The sequence below is a fragment of the Stomoxys calcitrans genome, chromosome 5, assembly GCF_963082655.1.
Source record: "Stomoxys calcitrans chromosome 5, idStoCalc2.1, whole genome shotgun sequence".
NCBI lineage: Eukaryota > Metazoa > Arthropoda > Insecta > Diptera > Muscidae > Stomoxys > Stomoxys calcitrans.
In genome coordinates, this window is record NC_081556.1 from 78,377,696 (window position 1) to 78,399,237 (window position 21,542).

The 21,542-nt window shown below is 38.7% G+C and overlaps 2 protein-coding genes across 2 annotated transcripts in view; both read right to left on the minus strand.

The window, feature by feature from the left end:
• LOC106096026 (calcium release-activated calcium channel protein 1) overlaps positions 1-21,542 on the minus strand; it is a 168,168-nt gene that overhangs the window by 90,882 nt on the left and 55,744 nt on the right. The gene's annotated exons all lie outside the window — the stretch shown is intronic.
• LOC106096027 (protein ITPRID2) lies at positions 3,120-18,873 on the minus strand. Its single transcript, XM_013263542.2, has 2 exons — positions 18,632-18,873; positions 3,120-4,453 (listed from the first exon to the last, which is right to left on the minus strand). The coding sequence occupies exon 2, from the start codon at positions 4,416-4,418 to the stop codon at positions 3,426-3,428; it is 993 nt and encodes a 330-aa protein (XP_013118996.1). The 5' UTR covers positions 4,419-4,453; positions 18,632-18,873; the 3' UTR covers positions 3,120-3,425.

Genomic DNA, 21,542 nt, shown 5'->3' on the forward strand with positions numbered 1-21,542 from the left:
TTCTCACCATCGACCGACCACGCGACTTCATAACCTCTGGGCGCCGATCGTTTATCAATCAAAAGAAGGCCGATTGGGTCGGCTTCAGAGAGTATTCCAATCGCCGCTTCAGTGAACTGACATCCCCTCGGATGTGCTAGTTATCGAGAGGAAATTCCGAGACATCATCAGCGAGCAGCAGCTGCTCGCTTTATACCAGCCGGTCGAATACCCCAAGTCCGGCCCCATTTCTCGTCACAGGCAGAGGTATTCGCAAACGACCGTGGTGGGATTCGTTGCACGGACCCCACTAACCCCAGAATCAGCGAGCTGAATCTGGAAATTTACAGGGTAGTTAAAGAACATAAATGGAATTTGTGGCTGGAACACTTGGAGCAATGTAACTTAGGTACCGGTTTAGGCGAGTTGTGGTCTACTATTAAGTCACTGTCGAACCCCGGTAGACGTGACGACCGTGACTGATGCGCCAGGTTGTTTAGCCGTCAATTTATTGTGCATCCCGAGAGAGGGCTAGGAGGAGAGCCATTCGTCGTATCCGTGGTGTTCAAGCCGAAGAGCAACCATCACAATTTACCGTGGACGAAGATACAAATGTCATCCGTAGCGCCAAATAATCCAAGGCGTTGGGCCTCGACGTAGTCTCCACACTGATGCTGAAGATTCTGAATCTGCCTGAAGTCGAGTGCCTTACAACTGTCCTCAACGTGCCTTTGAGCACTCTGGAAAATGGGCAGAGTAATCCCGCTACTGAAGCCTGGAAAGGACACGAGTAAGGGAGGCCGTAGAGACCGATTAGTAGCCAAGACGCTTGAGAGACTACTCCTCCCAAGCCTCGTTAGAAAATTTCCATTCGCCGAGCATCAGCATGGATTTCGAAGACTGCATAACACAACAACTGCTCTGCATGTCATCACTGCACACATTTGCCGTGACTTTAATCTGCCCAGGCATTCGACACGGTCAGTCATGCCAAACTATTCAAGGACATCGCCAACACGTCCCTGCATCCAGGCCTGAAACGCTGGGTCGCGAATTATCTGTGAGGTCGCCAGTTATTTGTGGAATTTAGGGATAAGAAATCGAAACACCAGGCGGGGTGATATCTCCGGCACTGTTTAACTTCTACCTATCCTTCATTCTACCGTCTCTAGACGGCATATAGATCGTATATATGCGACGATTGTACGATCATGGCATCAGGCCCCCCACCCATTGATGACATCTGCAATAAGTTAAACATCTACCTCAACGAACTTGCCTCTTAATATCTTCCCTTGAATTTAAAGAAATACGCATGAGGTGAATGCCGAGGTGGCTGTGATGGTCGATGGAGAAATGATTCCGGTCATCAAGTGTTCCAAAATACTTGGCGTCACATTTGACAGCTCTTACACTCTCTCCCCGCATGCCACAGCAATTTGCGATAAAGTCAAAAGTAGGAACAAGGTCCTCAAAACACTTGCCGACAGAACTTGGAAACGCTGGAACTTTGAGCTCCAATTTTTCAATTCAATTGTTCAGTGTTATCATACGGAGTAGCTGTAATTGCAGTCGCGGACGATCAGCGGTATGGAGCGGAGAGTCTCAGTGAGAGGCCGGGTGGCGCCGGCTCGCCTATGACAAGGCGAGTTGTTAACTCCTTTAAATAACCAATGGCCCTTATGTTCCCGCGGCGATCGGTCCTTTGGACCGGAATGAGCTTGCTTACCTATAAGGGCTACATAAGGATCGCCACCTCCACACATCAAGCGGGTCTAGACAACATTCATGCAGACACGGTAGCAGATGTGGTAAACAGCTATCGGGTGAATTTAATCCTTGGAGAACAAACGCCTCCCATTGCACCTGATGAAATTGACCTCCCACCGGAAACCAGAGTAGTTCTGGCTCAATTATGTACCGGCAGATGCAGCCGCCTCAACTCCTACGAAGCAAGGATTGATGGCGACGTGCAAGATATTTGTCCCGATTGTGACCAGGGATCATACGACACACGTCACCTGTTTAACTGCCCAGGCAGACCCACTCGTCTCAGACCCACATTCCTCTGGACGCACACATTATTAGTCGCAGAGTGCCTGGATCTGGACACTCAACAGAATCAAGCTGACAAAAGATAGAATACAACAAACTGCTACAACAACAACACCTGTTCTGGGGGCCGGGCCACAGAGATACTCCAGGGAATTGTAGAGCAGACTCGTCTTGCAAGACTAGGAACATTCCAGACAGATGTTCACAAAGGGCCGGTTTTGAACACTCCAAAATTATGTGGCCTAATCTAGCTAATGGCTAAACATGCTGACAGACTGAAGGTAGCAATTAGCGACTTCTGCAAAAGCTGTGAGGTCGTCGAGGAACATGAGACTGTGGCACATCTCTGAGTGCGTGTCCTTCACTGGCAGTCAGAAGGAGTTCCGCTTTAGGTTCTCATTTCTTTGAAAAGTTGTCTGATTTAGCGGATGTGAACATTCGTAAGTTGTGGGGCTTTTTAAAGCGATCTGGATGGTTCAACGGTCGGAACTGGTAGGCAACTTCTTTATCTAGTTTCTGTCGTATCACAATGGACGAAAACGTCTAAGGGAGACTGATTGCACACTGCCACTTGAACCTTACCTAACCAAAACATGTACATATAGGCTTTCAGTGAAAAAAAAAATCTATTAATTTTCAAATTTTTTGCCTGTTCGGGAGAAGATTATTAAATTTTTCCTTTTTTTGAGACGAACTCAATGATCGGAGATTTTCTTTTGAAATGGAAAAGGAAAACCGGAGATCGAAACACACACCAACCACTATAGAACGCGTTTCGTAATTTGGTTACAATTACTCATCAGCCATATTAGGTGTGAAGGCTTCAAGGACCGAACGTTGGTATGTTGTTTTCATACCGAATTGATTGCGAAAATGCCTCTGTGATATAAACACCACATTACCCACGCTCGACAACCCTGTCTATTAGCTGTACTTTTCCCAATGCATGTATTTTTGTGTAATTTTTGTCAACACAATTACACTACTCCCATGGTATACACATGATTCTGTGCATCTGTTGGAAGTTGTATTGATGGCTTCGAGTTTTGAAATATAAAAGTTGAATTATGAAAAGGTTGTATTTCTTTTGGTATTAAAATATATTTTTGGAAAATAATAACTAAGTAAATTAAGTAACACATCTTCTTTGCATCTTAAGTACTGGCATTACATATTAGCTTAAACTATGGAAATGTTCTTTACTAACTAGATTAAGAGTTAAACGATTTTAATTAGGGACAAGATATTTTATACTATAGAGCTATAATAAGAAATGATCACACAAGAATATCTTGTACTTTGCAAATGGCTTTAATATGATGCGACACCGGTGGGGCCCATCTTGAGCTTCTCTAAATTAGCATGGACTTTGGCTATCATATATTTGGCTACTATCGCAGTTTCAGTTCCATAGAAGTCAGGGATTTCTTCCTTTCGTTCACCTCAAAACGTTCCATGATCTTTGCCACTATGTGTGAGGGTGGGGCATCAGGATTCCCTGTTAAGCCTCTGTAACCCAAGACACTGTGATCGGCCAATGAGTGAGCCAATTGTAGGCGTTTGATGAAAGCGTCTGTATCAATGCCACGCACTTGGGAGGGTTTCAAAAATCTCTTGGGAATACGGGAGAGTATGTCATCCGAGACCACAGGACCAAATCCTAGATTAATTAAAATGGCTTCGGGATCAGGTTTGCGTGCCTCAAGCAAACTGTCAACACTGGAATAACGGCTGGAATCGGAATGTACCGAATTGTCACGTTTCAAAATACCTCGATGCAATTGAAAATGACCACCCGGAATACTGGATTGAGGCAATTCTGCTAATGAGTCATATGAACCATCAGATTTAAGGCGACGCTCATGGCCACTACTGGAGGTGGTACCTGTCGATGTCAATGAAGAAGTCAGGGATGAGGAGGAGGCTGTTTTATCTAAAGTGGCTATGGGTGTAATGGCTCTGATCTGTAGTGAACTTTCACTCTGTTGTTTGTTGCGAAAGCGCACTTGCTTCTTCTTCTGATTGGATAAATTCGAAACGGCAGGTAAATTTAAACTCAAATCTCTTTCGCTGGCCGGACTGTAGCCTTCGTCCTCTTCGTCTTCTTCCTCCTCCAAATCGGCAGCATACTCTGTTTCATCGCCACTGTATACGGTTGATTTTTGACGCTGCAGGCGCTTCTTGCGCACTGTTGTAGTGGCGGGTATGGATGTGGAACTGGATGTGAAGACTTTTGTAGTAACGTTAAAATCCATTTTATCTGAACATTTATGCGATTTGGGTCGAAGATGTAGTTGTTCTACAACACTGGTACTCTGGTTTGACTGCGTTTCAGTATAGTGAATATTTTCTTGGGATTCGGAACAACTTTGGGTACGTTCCATAGTAATTTTCCCAATTCTATATCTTTGGTAAAATTCTGTAAAATAAAATTTATTTGTAAAATATTGTTGAACTCTTGATTATGTTGACTATTTTCTTTACAAATATTATGCAATTATCGGTGGTAGCGCTGTTGGTTTTCCAATTTTTTCAACATTATTAGCTGCAGTTTTGGTAATTGAATGGTTTAACAAAAAATCACAAATTCCCGTATGAGCGAAAAAGAGCCTATAAAACCAAGTAAACCCAATTGCCTATTAGAAGATCTTGTTTTACCCTTCACCATAGGATGGGGGTATACTAATTTAATCATTCTGTTTGTAACTCCTCGAAATATTCGTCTGATAACCCATAAATTATATATATTCTTGATCGTCATGATATTTTAAGTTGATCTAGCCCTGTTCGTCCGTCTGTCGAAAGCACGATAACTTTCGAAGGAGTAAAGCTTGCAGCTTGAAATTTTGCACAAATACTTCTTATTGATATAGCTGCCATATAAACCGATCGTGGATCTTGACTTCTTAAGCCACATGAGGGAACATTTCTTATCCGATTTAGGTAAAATTTGGCATGAGGTGTTCTGTTATGATTTTCAATAACTGTGCTGTGTTTGGTTGAAATTGGTCTATAACCTGATATAGCTGTCATATAAACCGATCTGGGGTCTCGACTTCTTGAGCCTTTGATAGTAGTTTCTTTCCGAATTGGCTGAAATATTGCACGACGCGTTTTGTTGTGACTTCCACCAACTGTACCAAATATGGTTAAAATCGGTTCATACCCTGATATAGCTGCCATATAAACTGATCGTGGATTTTGACTTCTTGAGCCACAAGAGGGAACAATTCTTATCCGATTTGGCTGAAATTTGGCATGAGGTGTTCTGTTATGATTACCAATAACTGTGCTATGCTTGGTTGAAATCGGTCTATAACCTGATATAGCTGTCATATAAACCGATCTGGGTCTTGACTTCTGGAGCCTCTAGACGGCATAGTTCCTATCCGATTTGGCTGAAATATTGCACGACGTGCTTTGTTCTGATTTCCAATAACTGTGTCAAATATGGTTCAAATCGGTCCATAACCTGATATAGCTGCCATATAAACCGATCTGGAATCTTGATTTCTGGAGCCACAGGAGGGCGCAATTTTTATCCGATTTGGTTGAAATTTAGCATGACGTGTTTGCTATGACTTCCTACAGTTATGCCGAATATGGTTCAAATCGGTCTATAAACTGATATAGCTCCCATATAAACCGATTCTTGCACCTCTAAAGCGCTTAAGTATTATCCGATTTGACTAAAATTTTGTACAACGGCTTTTCCTATAGCCCTCAACGTTTGTGTCAAATATGGTCTGAATCGGTTTATAGCCTGATACAGCACCCATATAAACCGATCTGCCTATTTTACTTTTTGAGCCCCTAAAGGGCGCAATTCCTATTCGAATTGGCTGAAATTTTACACAATGACTTCTACTAAGGTCTCTAACATTCAATTCAATTACGGCCCGAATGGCACCATTACTTGATATAGCTCCAATAGCATAACAATTCTTTTCTTTTTTCCTTTGTTTGTCTAAAAAGAGATACCGGGAAAACTCGAAAAATGCAATTCATAGTGGGATTATATATGATTCGGTTCGACCGAACTTAGCAGGCTTTTACTTGTTATTATTATTGTTGATATCGATGCCTTGATTTAAGAATCAAAGTACACGACTATAATGAGTAATCAGACAACTGAAATGAATTGCTTGCGACTATAACAATGTAAACATCTGGTAATATGTGTAGTATAACGTTATCGCAACCCCATCTAATATATCAACATCGGCAGCATCATCTATCTACGGCGATGAAGTAATGAGCAGTTTTCTAGCTAAGCAGTCAATTCACATCTACACGTGATGCGAGATTTCCAAGAAACAAAAAATCCCCTAACGAGTTAAAGAAAGAAAAAAACACTTCCTAAATATTAACGTTTACGGTGAAAACGACAAAAGATATCTAAAATGGATTGTTAAGAATGTTTCGCGGCTAACACGCTTTTGTTTGCTAATAACAGGTTCAATTATATCCCCTCTTTTTCTTACTAAATTCTAGCAACAGTAGCAACCAAAATCAACCATAACAGCGGAATGGGGGGGAATTAAGGAAAATTTGAGGTGCCTTCATAAAACCGGTTAGTAGAGCAACCGCAAAATAAAAATAACAAACGAACGATATACGATCACTTAAGTGTTGTACATATGCACTAACCAAACAATGAGTGGTATCGGGTTTTCGGTAGGAAAATAACGCGTTCGAAACCGCAGCGTCACTGTGGCTGCTACAAAAACGGGCATTAGCAATTCTTATTATTCGGGATATCGCATTTCCCTTTCTTTTGTTATATAATATTTTCAGTATTGTTTAAAGTTTTCTTAAGTTGATTTTCAAAATTTTTGACAAACTGCGATGTCTGTTCATCAAAAGTTACTGTCTTTTTGATCTTTCTCTCTATCTCTCTCTCTTTTCATTAGGTCTGTTCGCGTACTTTTCCAGTAAAAATTTGCAGGAGAGTAAGAACAGCCTCTACTCTCTTTTGTTATTTATTAGAATTAGTCAGCTGGTTTTCATAAAACAGCTGTTTGATGATGCAAATTTCTGCCGACAAAAAACCTCCAGCAGACCATTGCAAGCTCTCAATTACCAATCTCTCAAAATTTTGCTCGCTCGCACGCACGCTCCTGCTCTCTTCTGCTGGAAAATGAAGTACGCGAACGACTTCCAAGTAACAATTTCTGCAAATTTGCACAATATTTTGAGTACACGAACAAACTTATTATCTATGTTAGAGTCACAGTTGCCAGATTTTTTTTTGAAACAAAATTCCCCAAAAAATTGCCAATTAGAATATTTTTTCCCTGAGAAAGTTCCCTAAAAAATATATGATGAAGTTTGTTTCTATTAAAATGTAGAACGGTTGCTTTTCGTTCGTCTGGGCTCCTTTTTCCGATCTGTATTAGCCTGTATAGACGGCTATGTCGAAATCAGAACCGATATGGCCCACTTGCAAATAGCCCTACATTTCAAGGAGTTTGTTTCTTTCGTTCGACACTATCGTGATTTCGACGGACGGATCGACTTAGAATATGAAGACTATCAAGAATATATGTATACACCTTATGGGGTCGCACAACAATATTTCGAGGTATTACGAACAGAATGACTAGATAACCCTAGAGATTACTAGATACTAGATACCCCTTCTTATGATGGTGGGTATAAAAAGTTATTATAGCATTTTGAATTCCGCGACCTTAGTCGACCTTGAATTCTTGTAAACACTTCCATCTTTGGTACAATGGACTAAAGTCTATGGCTTCTGATGGACTAAAGCCTATGTATGTATGTATATCAACTTCATCAACAATTTTCCATCTCGAGAGATACGTTTCGACAGTAAACACCAGTGTAGTTGAATACGCTTTCTAATTAAACACATCTAACCCAAGGGTATTAACCAGCAATTAACACACGGAAAATTCGTATACGCAAGAAAATTTGCGAAATTTCCCCCAGAAATCGCCAATTTTTACTTTTTCCCCAAATAAAATAAAATCCCGAAAAAACCCCGGCAGTGGCTTTCGAACAAGACATCACTTAAACGATTTTTATACCCACCACCGAAGGATGGGGGTATATTCATTTTGTCATTCCGTTTGCAACACATCGAAATATCCATTTCCGACCCTATAAAGTATATATATTCTTGATCAGCGTAAAAATCTAAGACGATCTAGGCATGTCCGTCCGTCTGTCCGTCTGTCTGTTGAAATCACGCTACAGTCTTTAAAAATTGAGATATTGAGCTGAAATTTTGCACAGATTCTTTTTTTGTCCATAAGCAGGTTAAGTTCGAAGATGGGCTATATCGGACTATATCTTCATATAGCCCCCATATAGACCGATCCGCCGATTTAGGGTCTTAGGCCCATAAAAGCCACATTTATTATCCGATTTTGCTGAAATTTGGGACAGTGAGTTGTGTTAGGCCCTTCGATATTCTTCGTCAATTTGGCTCAGATCGGTTCAGATTTGGATATAGCTGCCATATAGACCGATCCTCCGATTTAGGGTCTTAGGTCCATAAAAGCCACATTTTTTATCCGATTCTGCTGAAATTCGGGACAGTGAGTTGTGTTGGGCCCTTCGACATCCTTTGTCAATTTGGCCCAGATCGGTTCATATTTGGATATAGCTGCCATATAGACCGATCCTCCGATTTAGGGTCTTAGGCCCATGAAAGCCACATTTATTATCCGATTTTGCTGAAATTTGGGACAGTGAGTTGTCTTAGACCCTTCGACATCCTTCGTCAATTTGGCTCAGATCGGTCAAGATTTGGATATAGCTGCCATATAGACCGATCCTCAGATTTAGGGTCTAAGGGCCATAAAAGCCACATCTTTTATCCGATTCCACTGAAATTCGGGACAGTGAGTTGTGTTAGGCCCTTCGACATCCTTTGTTAATTTAGCCCAAATCGGTTCAGATTTGAATATAGCTGCCATATAGACCGATCCTCCGATTTATGGTGTTAGGCCCATAAAAGCCACATTTATTACCCGATTTTGCTGAAATATGGGACAGTGAGTTGTGTTAGGCCTCTCGACATCTTTCTTCAATTTGGCCCAGATCGGTTCAGATTTGGATATAGCTGCTATATAGACCGATTTCTTGATTTAAGGTTTTGGGCCCATAAAATGCTCATTTATTGTCCGATGTCGCCGAAATTTGGGACAGTGTGTTAAGTTAAGCCCCTTGACATACATCTGAAATATCGCACAGATCGGTTCAAATTTAGATATAGCTGCCATATAGACCAATATCTAGGTTTTAGGTTTTTGGGCCATAAAGACGCATTTATTGTCTATGGTATGAAATTTTCACCGAATTTTCATGAAAGGTGGTTTACATATATACCCGAGGTGGTGGGTATCCAAAGTTCGGCCCGGCCGAACTTAACGCCTTTTCACTTGTTGTACATTGTGTTATCACAGTAGCGACAGAGAATCGAACCTACGACTCCCTAAGTGATAATCCGAGCACGCTACCAACTCAGCTACCTGGCCGCTTGTAAATGCTGTTACATGCTTTGTTTTCTTCCTACAACGTAATCGAACTAATTTCAATAACTGAATTAGAGTGATTTTATTTCTTTTCATTAAGCCATTAATGGCTGACCTCGACCTAATCCGATTTTGATGAAATTTCATATATTTTAGTATTTGTAGCACGTGTACTAAAGTGGCACCAAACGATATGGGGATTTCTAATGTCGTCATTACGTTTGAAAAGCGTTTAGCTTTTTTTGAGCGTTGCGTTGAAAAAATATAACTAGGGAAATAAATGTCAAATAAGTAAAAGCGCATGTAATTTCAACAAGAAGTCATGATTCAAGATCGGTTTGTATGGCAGCTATATCAGGTTATGGATCGATTTGAACCATATCTGACACAGTTGTTAGAAGTCATAACAAAACACGTTGCTATATCAGGTTATAGATCGATTTGAATCATATTTGACAAAGTTGTTAGAGGTCATAACAAAACACCGCATATAGAATTTCAGCCAAATCGGATAAGAATTGCGCCCTCTAGACGCTCAAGAAGTCAAGATTCAAGATCGGTTTATATGACAGTTATAGCAGGTTATGGACTTATTTATAGCATACTTAGCACAGTTGTTGGAAGTCATAATAAAACTCCTCATACAAAATTTCAGCCAAATTGGATAAGAATTGTGTCCTCTAGTGGCTCAAGAAGTCAAGATCCAAGATCGGTTTATATGGTTTTCATGCTTTGAAAACCGATCCAAGATCGGTTTTCAAAACATGGACCGATATGGCCCATTCACAATCCCAACCGGCCTAACTTTAAGAAGTATTTGTGCAAAATTTCAATCGGCTAGCTTTACTCCTTCGAAAGTTAGCGTGCTTTCGACAGACAGACGGACGGACTGACATGGCTAGATCGACTTTAAATGTCATGACAATCAAGAATGTACTTTATGGGGTCTTAGACGAATATTTCGAGGAGTTACAAACAGAATGACGAAGTTAGTATACCCCCATCTTATGGTGGAGGATATAAAAATAGCAACCCTGAAAGTTGTGCTATTCGTACGAAAAACTTAATGAAACAAATGAATTTTGGAATAAGTATACAACTTTTTCAATTCAATCGAACTTTCATTTCATCGATAGATCTACAGGTACAGATTGACCGTATTTGGCATGACTATTAGAAGTCATACCATGTTTAAAATATTCAGCTAAATAATTGCGTCCCCTAGAGGCTGAAGAAGATCAACAATCGCTTTATATGACAGCTATATCAGGTTATAAAACTATTTTGGACTATATTTGGCACGGCTGAAAAAACTTAACGTGCTAAATTTTCAGCCAAATAGGGTGAAAATTGCACCTTCTAGAGTCAAGAAATCAAAATCCGAAATTCTTTTATATGGCAGCTATATTAGGTTAGGAACTGATTTGGGCCAGAACAGAACATGTCATACGAATTTTGCATAGTGAGTGAAAATCATACGAAATTTCAGTCAAATGGGATAAGAATTGCCCCCTCTAGAGGCTAAAAAAACAAGATACAAGCACGGTTTATATGGCAGCTATATTTGAAGAACCTAGCTTTATTTCTTCGAAAGTTGGCGTACTTTTGACAGACGAACGGACAGGGCTTGTTCGATTTAGAATGTTAAGATGATCGAGAGTATATATAATTTGTTGGGTCTTGGACCAATATGTCGATGTGTTACAAACGAGAAATATGGGAAATAAATATAAACCAGGCTTTATAATATCCTACACCTATTCTATAGGTACAAAGTGTTAGCTATATCTAATTCTGAACTAATTTTGATGGACCTCGGCGGATGTTTTCAGATGGGGTATTAAACATTCCGTATCATATTTCGAACAAATATGTTCAAACTGTCGTAACTACGGTTGACACATGACAACATTATTGTAAATTACTCAAAATCTGAGGAACATATTATGGAAGCTGCATCTAAATCTGAATCGATTTTGACCAAACTTCTTAGATATTGTGGTAGGCATCGAGGAAACCAATCTTTTGGAAAGATTGGTTAATAAATGCGCTTACAGTGGCTCTTGAAGTGAAAATCGCGCGATATACACATAAGGCAGCTAAATCTGAACCGATTTCTATGAAATTCACCAGTAATATTGAGAGTTATAATTATATAAATCTCTCCTGACAAATTTCGAGAGAATCGGTTAACAAATGAGCACTTTATTGCAATATTTCTCAAAATCGGACGAACATATATATGTGAGCTACATCTAAATCTGAACCGATTTCAACCAAATTCTATAGATATTGTGGAAGTCGTCAAGGAAAGCGTTGTACAAAATCTTGGGAAGATTGGTCAATAAATGCGCTTGCAGTAGCTCTAGGCGGGAAAATCGGTCGATGTATATATGGCAGCTATATCTAAATCTGAACCATTTTCTTTGAAATTCACCCGTAATGTCGAGAGTTATGAAAAAATCTTTCCTACCAGATTTCAAGAGAATCGGTTAAGAAATGACCATTTTATTGCATTATTACTGCAAATCGGGCGAACATATACATGGGAGCTATATTGAAATCTGAACCGAATTTTTCCAAATTCAATAGGCTTCGTCTCTAGGCCAAAAAACATGCTAATTGCAAATTTTGCCCATGAACAAGGGGCAAACATCTCACATATCAATGAGTGCAGTCCGATTCAAGTTTAAGCTCATTGATAAGGGGCCTCCTTTTTATAGTCGAGTCCGAACGGCGTGCCGCAGTGCGACACCTTTTAGGAGAGAAGTTTTACATGGCGCAGTACCTCACAAATGTTGCCAGCATTAGGAGGGGAAAACCACCGCTGAAAATTTTTTCTGATGGTCTCGCCAGGATTCGAACCCAGGCGTTCAGCGTCAAAGGCGGACAATCTAACCTCTGCGCTACGGTGGCCTCCAAGGCCAAAAAACATGTATGTACCTAATTTGAAGACGATCGGAAGAAAATTGCGAACTGTAATTCGTATACAAATTAACATGGCCAGCAGACGGACATAGCAAAATCGAATCAGAAAGTGATTCTGAGTCGATCGGTACTAATCAGTGGGTGTATCTCTTTTCCTTTTGGGTGTTACAAACAAATTCACTAAGTTATAATACCCTGTATCACAGTAGTGGTGAACTTTTTTAAAAGCTTATTAAAGAGATTTTGCGTATGGATGTTCCCCGTCCATTTTGTGGGACAAAATTCCCCCAAGTAAAAAATTCTCACGTATAATATCACCAAATATTTTTATGTTGTATTGCATTTAGCCCCCGTTTAGTTTTATTATGTAGGACATTGTAAGCAATAATGTAAACCCCCAATGCTACGTTTTTTTCTGACCATTATTGATAACTTGTTTTTATTCCTCTACTTCGTTTCGCATTTCAATACGAGTACGAGTGTGCTGTCGTTGGTGTTTTCAAGTACTAAAAGTTGAAATACCAAAATAAACATCAATAAAATCAAGACAAGTTCAAGTACGTCTTTTTTTGATGTTGGTGTATTTTTGTTTTTGTTTTAATGTTTTGTTTAAATAATTTCCGAACACTTGGAGAGGGCGACTTAGTTTTTTGCTGGTTTGTCATTGTTTTGACCGTAATTTTTGGGAATTTCTGAAGGAAATTACGCTAACGCATGAATTCTTGAAACTATGTTTGTATGAACGAGAACTTATACACGTCCACATGATTACACTAAACTACAGGTGTAGAGATTTACATTGATCGCAACCAAAATGTAAATAAATTTACAAAATTCTAATACCATAATACGTCAGGTTCGAGTCGGCGTGGTTCATATGCATATTTGTGTTTTTTGATAAACCAAAAAGGAACCGTGGTGCAGGGTTTGGCCTGCCTACCTGTGATGTTGAATAGTTTTCGGAGGTGGTTATATCCCTTTCGAATATCGAAAACATTTGTGAGTTATTCATCTATACAAAACTTTACCATAATATAGCCTTGCACCCTGTACCATTTGGTCTTGCACATAAGTAACAGGTCCCTTATCACTGATCTAAAACTTGAATAAGCCTGCACTCTTCGATATGAGTGAAATATCCTTGTTTTTCCTAAATGACATTTCAATATGGTCTAGTGACTGAAATTAAAAAATAGTTTGTTTTTGACTCTGAATTTAAGTTTCTTTTGTGATTTGGCTTTCCTAGCAGTCTTCCCATGGTTTTTTTTGGCCTTGCGCTGAATTTTTACGACAACTAGTGTTATCGGTGGCAACTTATGCTCAATGTATTTAATAAAAGTCAATATTTGCATGTTCTAATGTTATTTTTAACCCGGTGGGGTTGGCGAAGATTGTCCGTCCCCCTTTCGCCTACCCACAGTTACAACTGTTGCCAGTTAAAAACCTTTGAATCGATGTGTTTTGGGTTTTGCCATTATCTTCATCGTCCATTGTGGACGTAGTTGTTATGGTTGCTTGTTTTGATGTCAGTCTTCTGTTTACATTGGATGTTCAGTATAAATAACAAGTTTTACGTCAATTTCTTAGAGACCAGAACAATAAGCGTTATGACTTTCATTAAGTTTACAATGTTCATGCCCCTTGCTCTTCTGGGGAATTTAATTAGAATTTGCAACGTCTTTTAGTGGGGATTTTTTGCTCTAAGCACATACATGCATGAAAAGGGTTTGATTTCCATGGAAAGAAATCATAAAACATTTTTCTAACGTCACTATTTACAATTGCTGGCTAATTGTTACGTCGACACAGACTTAACAGAAAAAAAAACACAGAAGAATACCTGAAACTGATATTGCATGCTGCTGTTTGTTAGTGGGAAAACATTTAAATAGTGGCGGGCAGTGGAAATAGAGGTAATGCATGGAAATTCCATATCTATAACTTTCGAATAGATTGTATAACTCCAACGAAAAGTTATAATTAAACATGTATGTAACTCAAACATTGAATGAACCGGTGTCATAGTTGGTAGCTGTATCAGATAACCAGAGCAAGGACTTGGGTTCTACATATAAAAACTGGTGTCACAATGAACTAAAGGACTGCCACTTTCACCTAATTCACCCTTATCTTCATAATACTGGCTAACACTCAGGGACAAAAGTCTGCTGATGACTGCAAACACTGTCTGGCGACTGTTAGTAGTTAATAATTACAACAAAAGTTCTGCTGTTATGAAAAAATGTTAGCATGCTCAGACTAGCATGCTGCCTGCTAAAAATACTGTTGTTGACCGAAAATGTCAGCTGCTCAATTTTTGATGGGGTTGTTGGGAGGGCAGTAAAATAAAATAAAATGAAAGATAAGATCCTATAAAACCGGATTGTAAAATTTTAAATAATTGTTGGCCAATAAAGTTGGGTTTTAAAATATAAAATAATATAGAATGAAATAGAATAAAAACAAGTAAAATAAACTAAACTACAAAAAAAAAAAAAAAAATGAAATACAATAATATAAAAAAATAAAATAAAGTATAATTTAAATAAAATAAAGAAAACAAAATAATATAGAAAACATAAAATAAAATAAAATGATGTAAAATGGAATAAAGTAAAATAAAAAATTAGGTAAAACAAAAAAAAAAAAAAAAATAAAATGAAACACAAAAAGTTAAATAAAATTAAGTAAAACAAAACAAAATAAATAAATAAAAAAAAGTAAGACATAATAAAATAAAAAAAGTGTTAAATAAAATAAAATAAACAAGTAAAAGCGTACTAAGTTCGGCCGGACCAAATCTATCTTATATACCCTCCACCATGGATCGCATTTGTCTATCAGTTCTATGCGCAGTATCTCTTTTTAGGCAAACAAAGAATATTGAATAAGAATATGCTATTGTGTTATATTTCGATCGGTTTATATGGGAGCTGTATCAAGCTATTGATCGATTTAGACCATATTAGACACGTTTGTTGAAGGTCATGAGAGAAGCCGTTGTACAAAATTTCAGCCAAATCGGATTATACTTGCGCCCTTTAGAGGCTCAAGAAGTCAAGATCCCATATTACAATAGTTTATATGGCAGCTATATCAGGTTATGGACCGATTTGAACTTTTCTTCGCACAGTTATTGGAAGACTTAACAAAACACCTCATGCAAAATTTCAGCCAAATCGGATGAGAATTGTGCTGTATGGGCTTAAGAAGTCAAGATCCAAGATCGGTTTATATGACAGCTATACCAGATTATGAACCGATTTGAATCATACTTAACACAGTTATTGGAAAATATACCAAAACACTACGTGCAAAATTGCGCCCTCTATAGGCCCAAGAAGTCAAGACCCAAGATCAGTTTATATGACAGCTATATCAAAACATAGTCCGATTTGAACTATACTTAGCGCAGTTGTTGAAAGTGATACCAAAACAATACGTGCAAAATTTCAGTCAAATCGGACAAGTATTGCGCCCTCTAAAGGCTCAAGAAGTCAAGACCCAAGATCGGTTTATATGGCAACTATTGGGTTGCCCAAAAAGCGGATTTTTTAAAAGAAATGCATTTAGCATTTTTAATAAAACTTAGAATGAACTATAATCAAATATACTTTTTTACACTTTTTTTCTAAAGCAAGCTAAAAGTACAATCTGATAACTGACAGAAGAAAGAATGCAATTACAGAGTCACAAGCTGTGAAAAATTTTGTCAACGCCGACTATATGAAAAATCCGCAATTACTTTTTGGGCAACCCAATATATCAAAACATGGACCGATTTGGCCCATTTACAATCCTAACCGACGGACGGACGGACGGACATGGCTAGATCGACTTAAAATGATAAATAAAATTAAATAGAGTTAAGTTTAGTAAAATAAAAGTAATGTCTCTGAGTGCAAGGCAAGAGTTGCTTTCTTGGCTTTTCCAAAATGTTTGGTTTTTATGTCCAACAAAACAACCAGGTATTTTTGGGCTTTCCGTAAATGGAACATTCTCTCCTCCCAAGAAGACGATTCCACCCTGAGTAACACGATTCCACCCTGGGTAACTCCATGAATGAATGTTTATATCCTTCACTATAGGGTAGGGGTTATACTGTACATTCCGTTTGTAACACCTGAATATATTGGTCTAGGTTAGGTTAGAGTGGCTGAACTTTACAGACTCACGTAAACAATTTTGAGCCTCTGGTGGAAATCGAACCCACGACCTCCGCACTGACAATCCGAGCACGGTACCATCTCGGCTATCAAATTGCAAATTTTGCCCATAAACATTCCACTAAGGAACAGGGGCAAACTTCTCACATATCAATGAGTGCAGTCCGATTCAAGTTGTTAAGCTCAATGATAAGGGACCTCCATTTTTATAGCGTAGTACCTCACAAATGTTGCCAGTATTAGGAGGGAAAACCACCGCTGAAAATTTTTTCTGATGGTCTCTCCCTGCCCAAAAGGGAGAGTCGAGTCGCGCTTATTTCACCGAAATAAAAGAGCTATGCGCTCCAGTTTTTGAACAAACACTTCTTGTAAAAGGTGGATTGAAGGTGGATTGAAGGCTCCACAACGCAAAAAGGATTTACTTATGCTGGCGACATTTGTTGGGTTTAAAACATCTCTACTATAAGGTGTTGCTTTGCGGCACTCCTCTCGGACTTGTTTATAAAAAAAGCTCTCTTGTGCGTAACCTGTAATCGGACTGCACTCATTGATAAGAGAGAAGAATCTCCCAATGGAATGTCCATTGGCAAATTTACATTTTTGCTTTTTATTAACGTAGGTCGGTAGGGATGATATATATGGACCAACTCGGACTACATTAGGATAGCTCCCATATAAACTTATCATCAGATTTGATTTCATGTGGCAGCAATTTGATTTGCCAATACATATGGTCTTAATGACCAGATTTGATTTTTCGTTGGACGATTTGAGCCAATGTGCCATATGTAAACACTACTGAATCTCAAGGTCTTCATATGCAATGTAGATATCACTAACCTCTCCACTTTATAACTTTTGGACAAATTGAAATTGTTAACGTTGGAAAGGGGTAAAGAGGGTGATCAGTTTATCGCCACCACCCTTTTGCAAAAGCAAACGCCAGGCTATAAGACTGTGTGTTGAAATTGAACTTTCCAATTGTAATCCTCAGCGCTAATTTGACTATTGCGGTTGGTTTGTTTTTCAAAATCAATTACGTCGAATCGAATTGGAATCGATTAAAATGTTGATTTTTTGAATTGAATCGATTTAACGCAATTTGCTGCCGCATTTTTGTTGTTGTGCTTCATATACCCTTCCTCTAGTTGCCCGAGCCAATACACTGGCTAGACAGTCTGTTTGACTGTTCTGTCTGTCCACCTCTGTCTTGCCTTCTTTCTTTTGTTTAAATAAAAAAAATTTCACCGTTGCTTTTGCCTGGTCGTCGCCGTCGCCTGGCTGCCCGGTTTACATTGAGTGAGTGCCATGCCATATTTGTTCAACTGGGATTGATTTTACAAAAACAAAAAAAAAAAAACAAACCAAAGCAAATTGCTGCCGTTTAAGTTGTGATTTTGTCGCCTGGCAGTTACTTGTCGATATTGCAGCATCGAGTAGCTGTTGTCGAACCAAATCGCATCAAATCTAAAAATTGGTTGTGGAGCAAGTGAGAGGGGAGTGAATTGCAAACATGTTTTTACACCTTGTTGCAACAGGCGTTCACCAACCAAACTTGGGGGGTTCCAACATTGTTGTTGTTGCCTAACCGCTACAAAAAATAGAAACAAAAACCGCACACCAGAAACAAATCTCAAGTTCGGAAAAAAACTGAGTTGTCGCATATAAAATTTTCCGTTAAACTATCGGCGTTGTTGGTATTAGTGTTGTCTTGTTTTTCTGATTTGTTTTTATTTTGAATTTCTTGTTTTAATCGCTTTTTAGTCAGTGTGTTTGTGTGTGTAAACTAGGCTTGATTAGCGCGTGGCTTCCACCAAAACAACCGACACGTATCTCACTTGGAATTTGATTTCTTTTTTTTTCCTTGTTACAGGTTTCCTTAAAAGTCGCTTCCACCACTGATATTTGCATAATATTTGTTTTCATTTCACATTGTTTTTGTGTTATTGCAAAATTTCTTTAATTATCTGCGGTATCAGTTTTATTTTTAATATTAACCTTATTTCTTGCTGTGGTTTTTGTTTTTGCCTTGTGCTGTGTGCGAATATTAATTTATTTATTGAAATGTTGTTGGTGTTTTATCGCTATTTAAACAAACACAACGTTGATTACTGTATTTAAGAAGTTCCGCTCGCTGTTGTCGCGCGTTATTGTCTGTTGACCGTCTTATACTCGTGATAACGTCTTTTCACCTTTAGCAACAAGTGGTAACTGAACAGTGAGTTTGGTTGGTCGGTCGGTTGCCTCCCTTCCATTTGGAAATGGGCGCGCTGAGAAGAAAAAAAAAAAAGTTTAGCCATCTTAAGCTTTATTTGTTGTTTGGATTTTATTCATGTGTTTACGCTGGTAAGCCTTTGAGAGAGCAAGAGAGCTCAGCTTTGAGCCAGTGCACACCGACCCAGTGTTGCCGAATCACAATAAAAAAAGCTTAAAAGAAATATAGCTGGAACAATTAATTAGGAACAATTAAAAATATGCCAAGTTGAGTCGGTTCGAATTGATAGAAATGAATTCAGTTCAAACCATACGGTCTATATCGAAGAGAAATATTTGGCCAAAATTTCAAGCGGATAAGCGGCCAAAAACTAAAGCCGATCGGACGGACATAGCTAAATAGACTCACAATGTCAAGATGATGTGTATTTTATAGGGTCGCTGATCAATATTTCGAAGTGTTGCAAATGTAATGACTATATTAGTATATCCTTATTTGAGGGTGGTGAGTATGAAAATTAAATCTCGTCGACTTTGGCTGAGCCGAATTCTACAAAAAAAATTTTACGTTTGGGACATTTTTCCCACAAACAAAATGGTTTAATTACGATTTTTTTTTATTGTGGCTGTAAGACGTTTCACTCCAACATATCAAAAGATAGCTATAAACGTTACATTATTGAACGTAACTAACTTTGTTTATTGTAAACCCTTTAGCAGCTTCGCCTACGGTAAAAATACATTTCTTTTTCGTAAAACCAAAAACTCTTTAATGGCAAAAACTCTTTGATAGCCACAAACGATTATTCGTTAACCGACCCAATAATTATTCACTTTTGTCTTTCATAATAGAGACAAAGATTGAGTACTTAAGCGTATATTGTATTTATGCCCATCACTGGTCATGGGAATAAATACAACACTATTGCAGATTTCACAAGAAAATAATCGCAAGCAAGCTAGAGCTGGCAAAATATCGATAATCGCAACATTCGAGTTTTTCGATGGTTTTAATAAAAAAAATCGATAGTATCGATACTATCGTTAATTTCCTATCGCCTATATTTCAAACGAAAATGAGAAGCAAAAATCTTGAGATCGATTTATATAATAAATAAGGCAAATAAAATCAAAGGCATGGGAGAAATCATTGTACAAAATGTTAGCCTAATCGGATGAAAAATGCGACGTCTATAGGCGATATGCATCCTAAACGACACATTCAATGTCGTTGAATGTGTCGTGTTAAGTTTTGCTTTTTTGGTTCGATTTACTAATTGAGATCTACTTACAATTGGTAAAAATTTGAGTTTGAATTGTGTTACAACATTAAATCGAACTAAGCGTCCTTTTTAATACATTTTAAAATTGAAAAGAATATACATATATAGGTTAGGTTGACAAGAGGGTGCAGATATTAATCCGCCCCATGCCACTATGGACATACACCTAAGCCAGTAATCGGCTTGTTGTGCGCTGTATAAACTTCAAAGTAATCTATAAAAAAGAAATTTTTAAAAAATACCACTGCCCCAAGTTGGTTCATGTCTGGTATGTGTCTCCATCTATGTGCCGGTATCTGTTAAACGCGAAAGCCGGGCAATGATAAAGGAAATGCTCCAACGTCTCATCATCTTCCTCGTATGCCCTACACATGCTATCACTTGCCGCACCGATTTTGCATAAGTGAGCTCATAGTTCTATGTGTCCCGTTATGATACCAATAGGTATACTGACCTCCTTCTTGCTTCCTTTCGGTAATAGCTTCGTCTTTTAACGATCTGGATCCCCCCATAGGATTTTCGCCGTCCTACCGACCGTTTCGCTGTTCCTTGCATGCACATTCGTCGCCCACTCCCTTAAATCGGTCTGCGTCAACCCGAAAGGCTTCGGGTTAACCAAGTTGAAATCAAGAAATCAAACTGTTCCAAATTCAAATTTTGCCCATGAACATTCCATTAAGGAACTGGGGCAAACTTCTTACATATAAATGAGTGCTGTCCGATTCAAATTTAAGCTCAATGGAAGGGGGTCTCCTTTTTTTTACCCGAGTCCGAATGGCGTGCCGCAGTACGGCACCACTTTGGCGAGAAGTTTTTACATGTCATAGTACCTCACAAATGTCACCAGCATTAGGAGGGGATAGCCACCGCTGCAATTTTTTCTGATGATCTCGCCAGGACTTGAACCCATATGAGGACATGCTAACCTCTGCGCTACGGTGGCAGGAATGTTTGAATTCATAAAAGAAGAAATGGTAAATGGTTAACAAGGTCCTGCGTTATTTGTCATAAAAATTTGAATTATATATACTACGAGATACTAATAGAGTGCGATGCGAACTCTCACCACTAATAAGTATGGTCAAGCCCTGGCAGAGTTCTTGAATACTAACGACCTAATAACACTTAATGTTCGTAACACCGCTACCTTTGTTAATCGGATTAGGGAGTAGGTATTGGATGTGACGATATGTTCGAAAAATCTAATCGATGAGACTCAGGATTGGAGTGTCGGTCTTCAGAGAACACTCTTTCTCTGACCATCGCTACATTAGGTTTAGAGTAGCACGGCCAGCGCCGAATCCGATAAGCTTCCGGAATAAGTTGAAAACCAACTGGACACAATTCGGATGGCTACTCAGAAGAAGACTTAGGCAAGATAGTTCAGATTGTCCAAGCGTAGAAGTCATTGA

Excerpts from the sequence above, each read along its gene's own strand:
- LOC106096027 (XM_013263542.2), bottom strand. The coding sequence starts at position 4,418 with ATGGAACGTACCCAAAGTTGTTCCGAATCCCAAGAAAATATTCACTAT.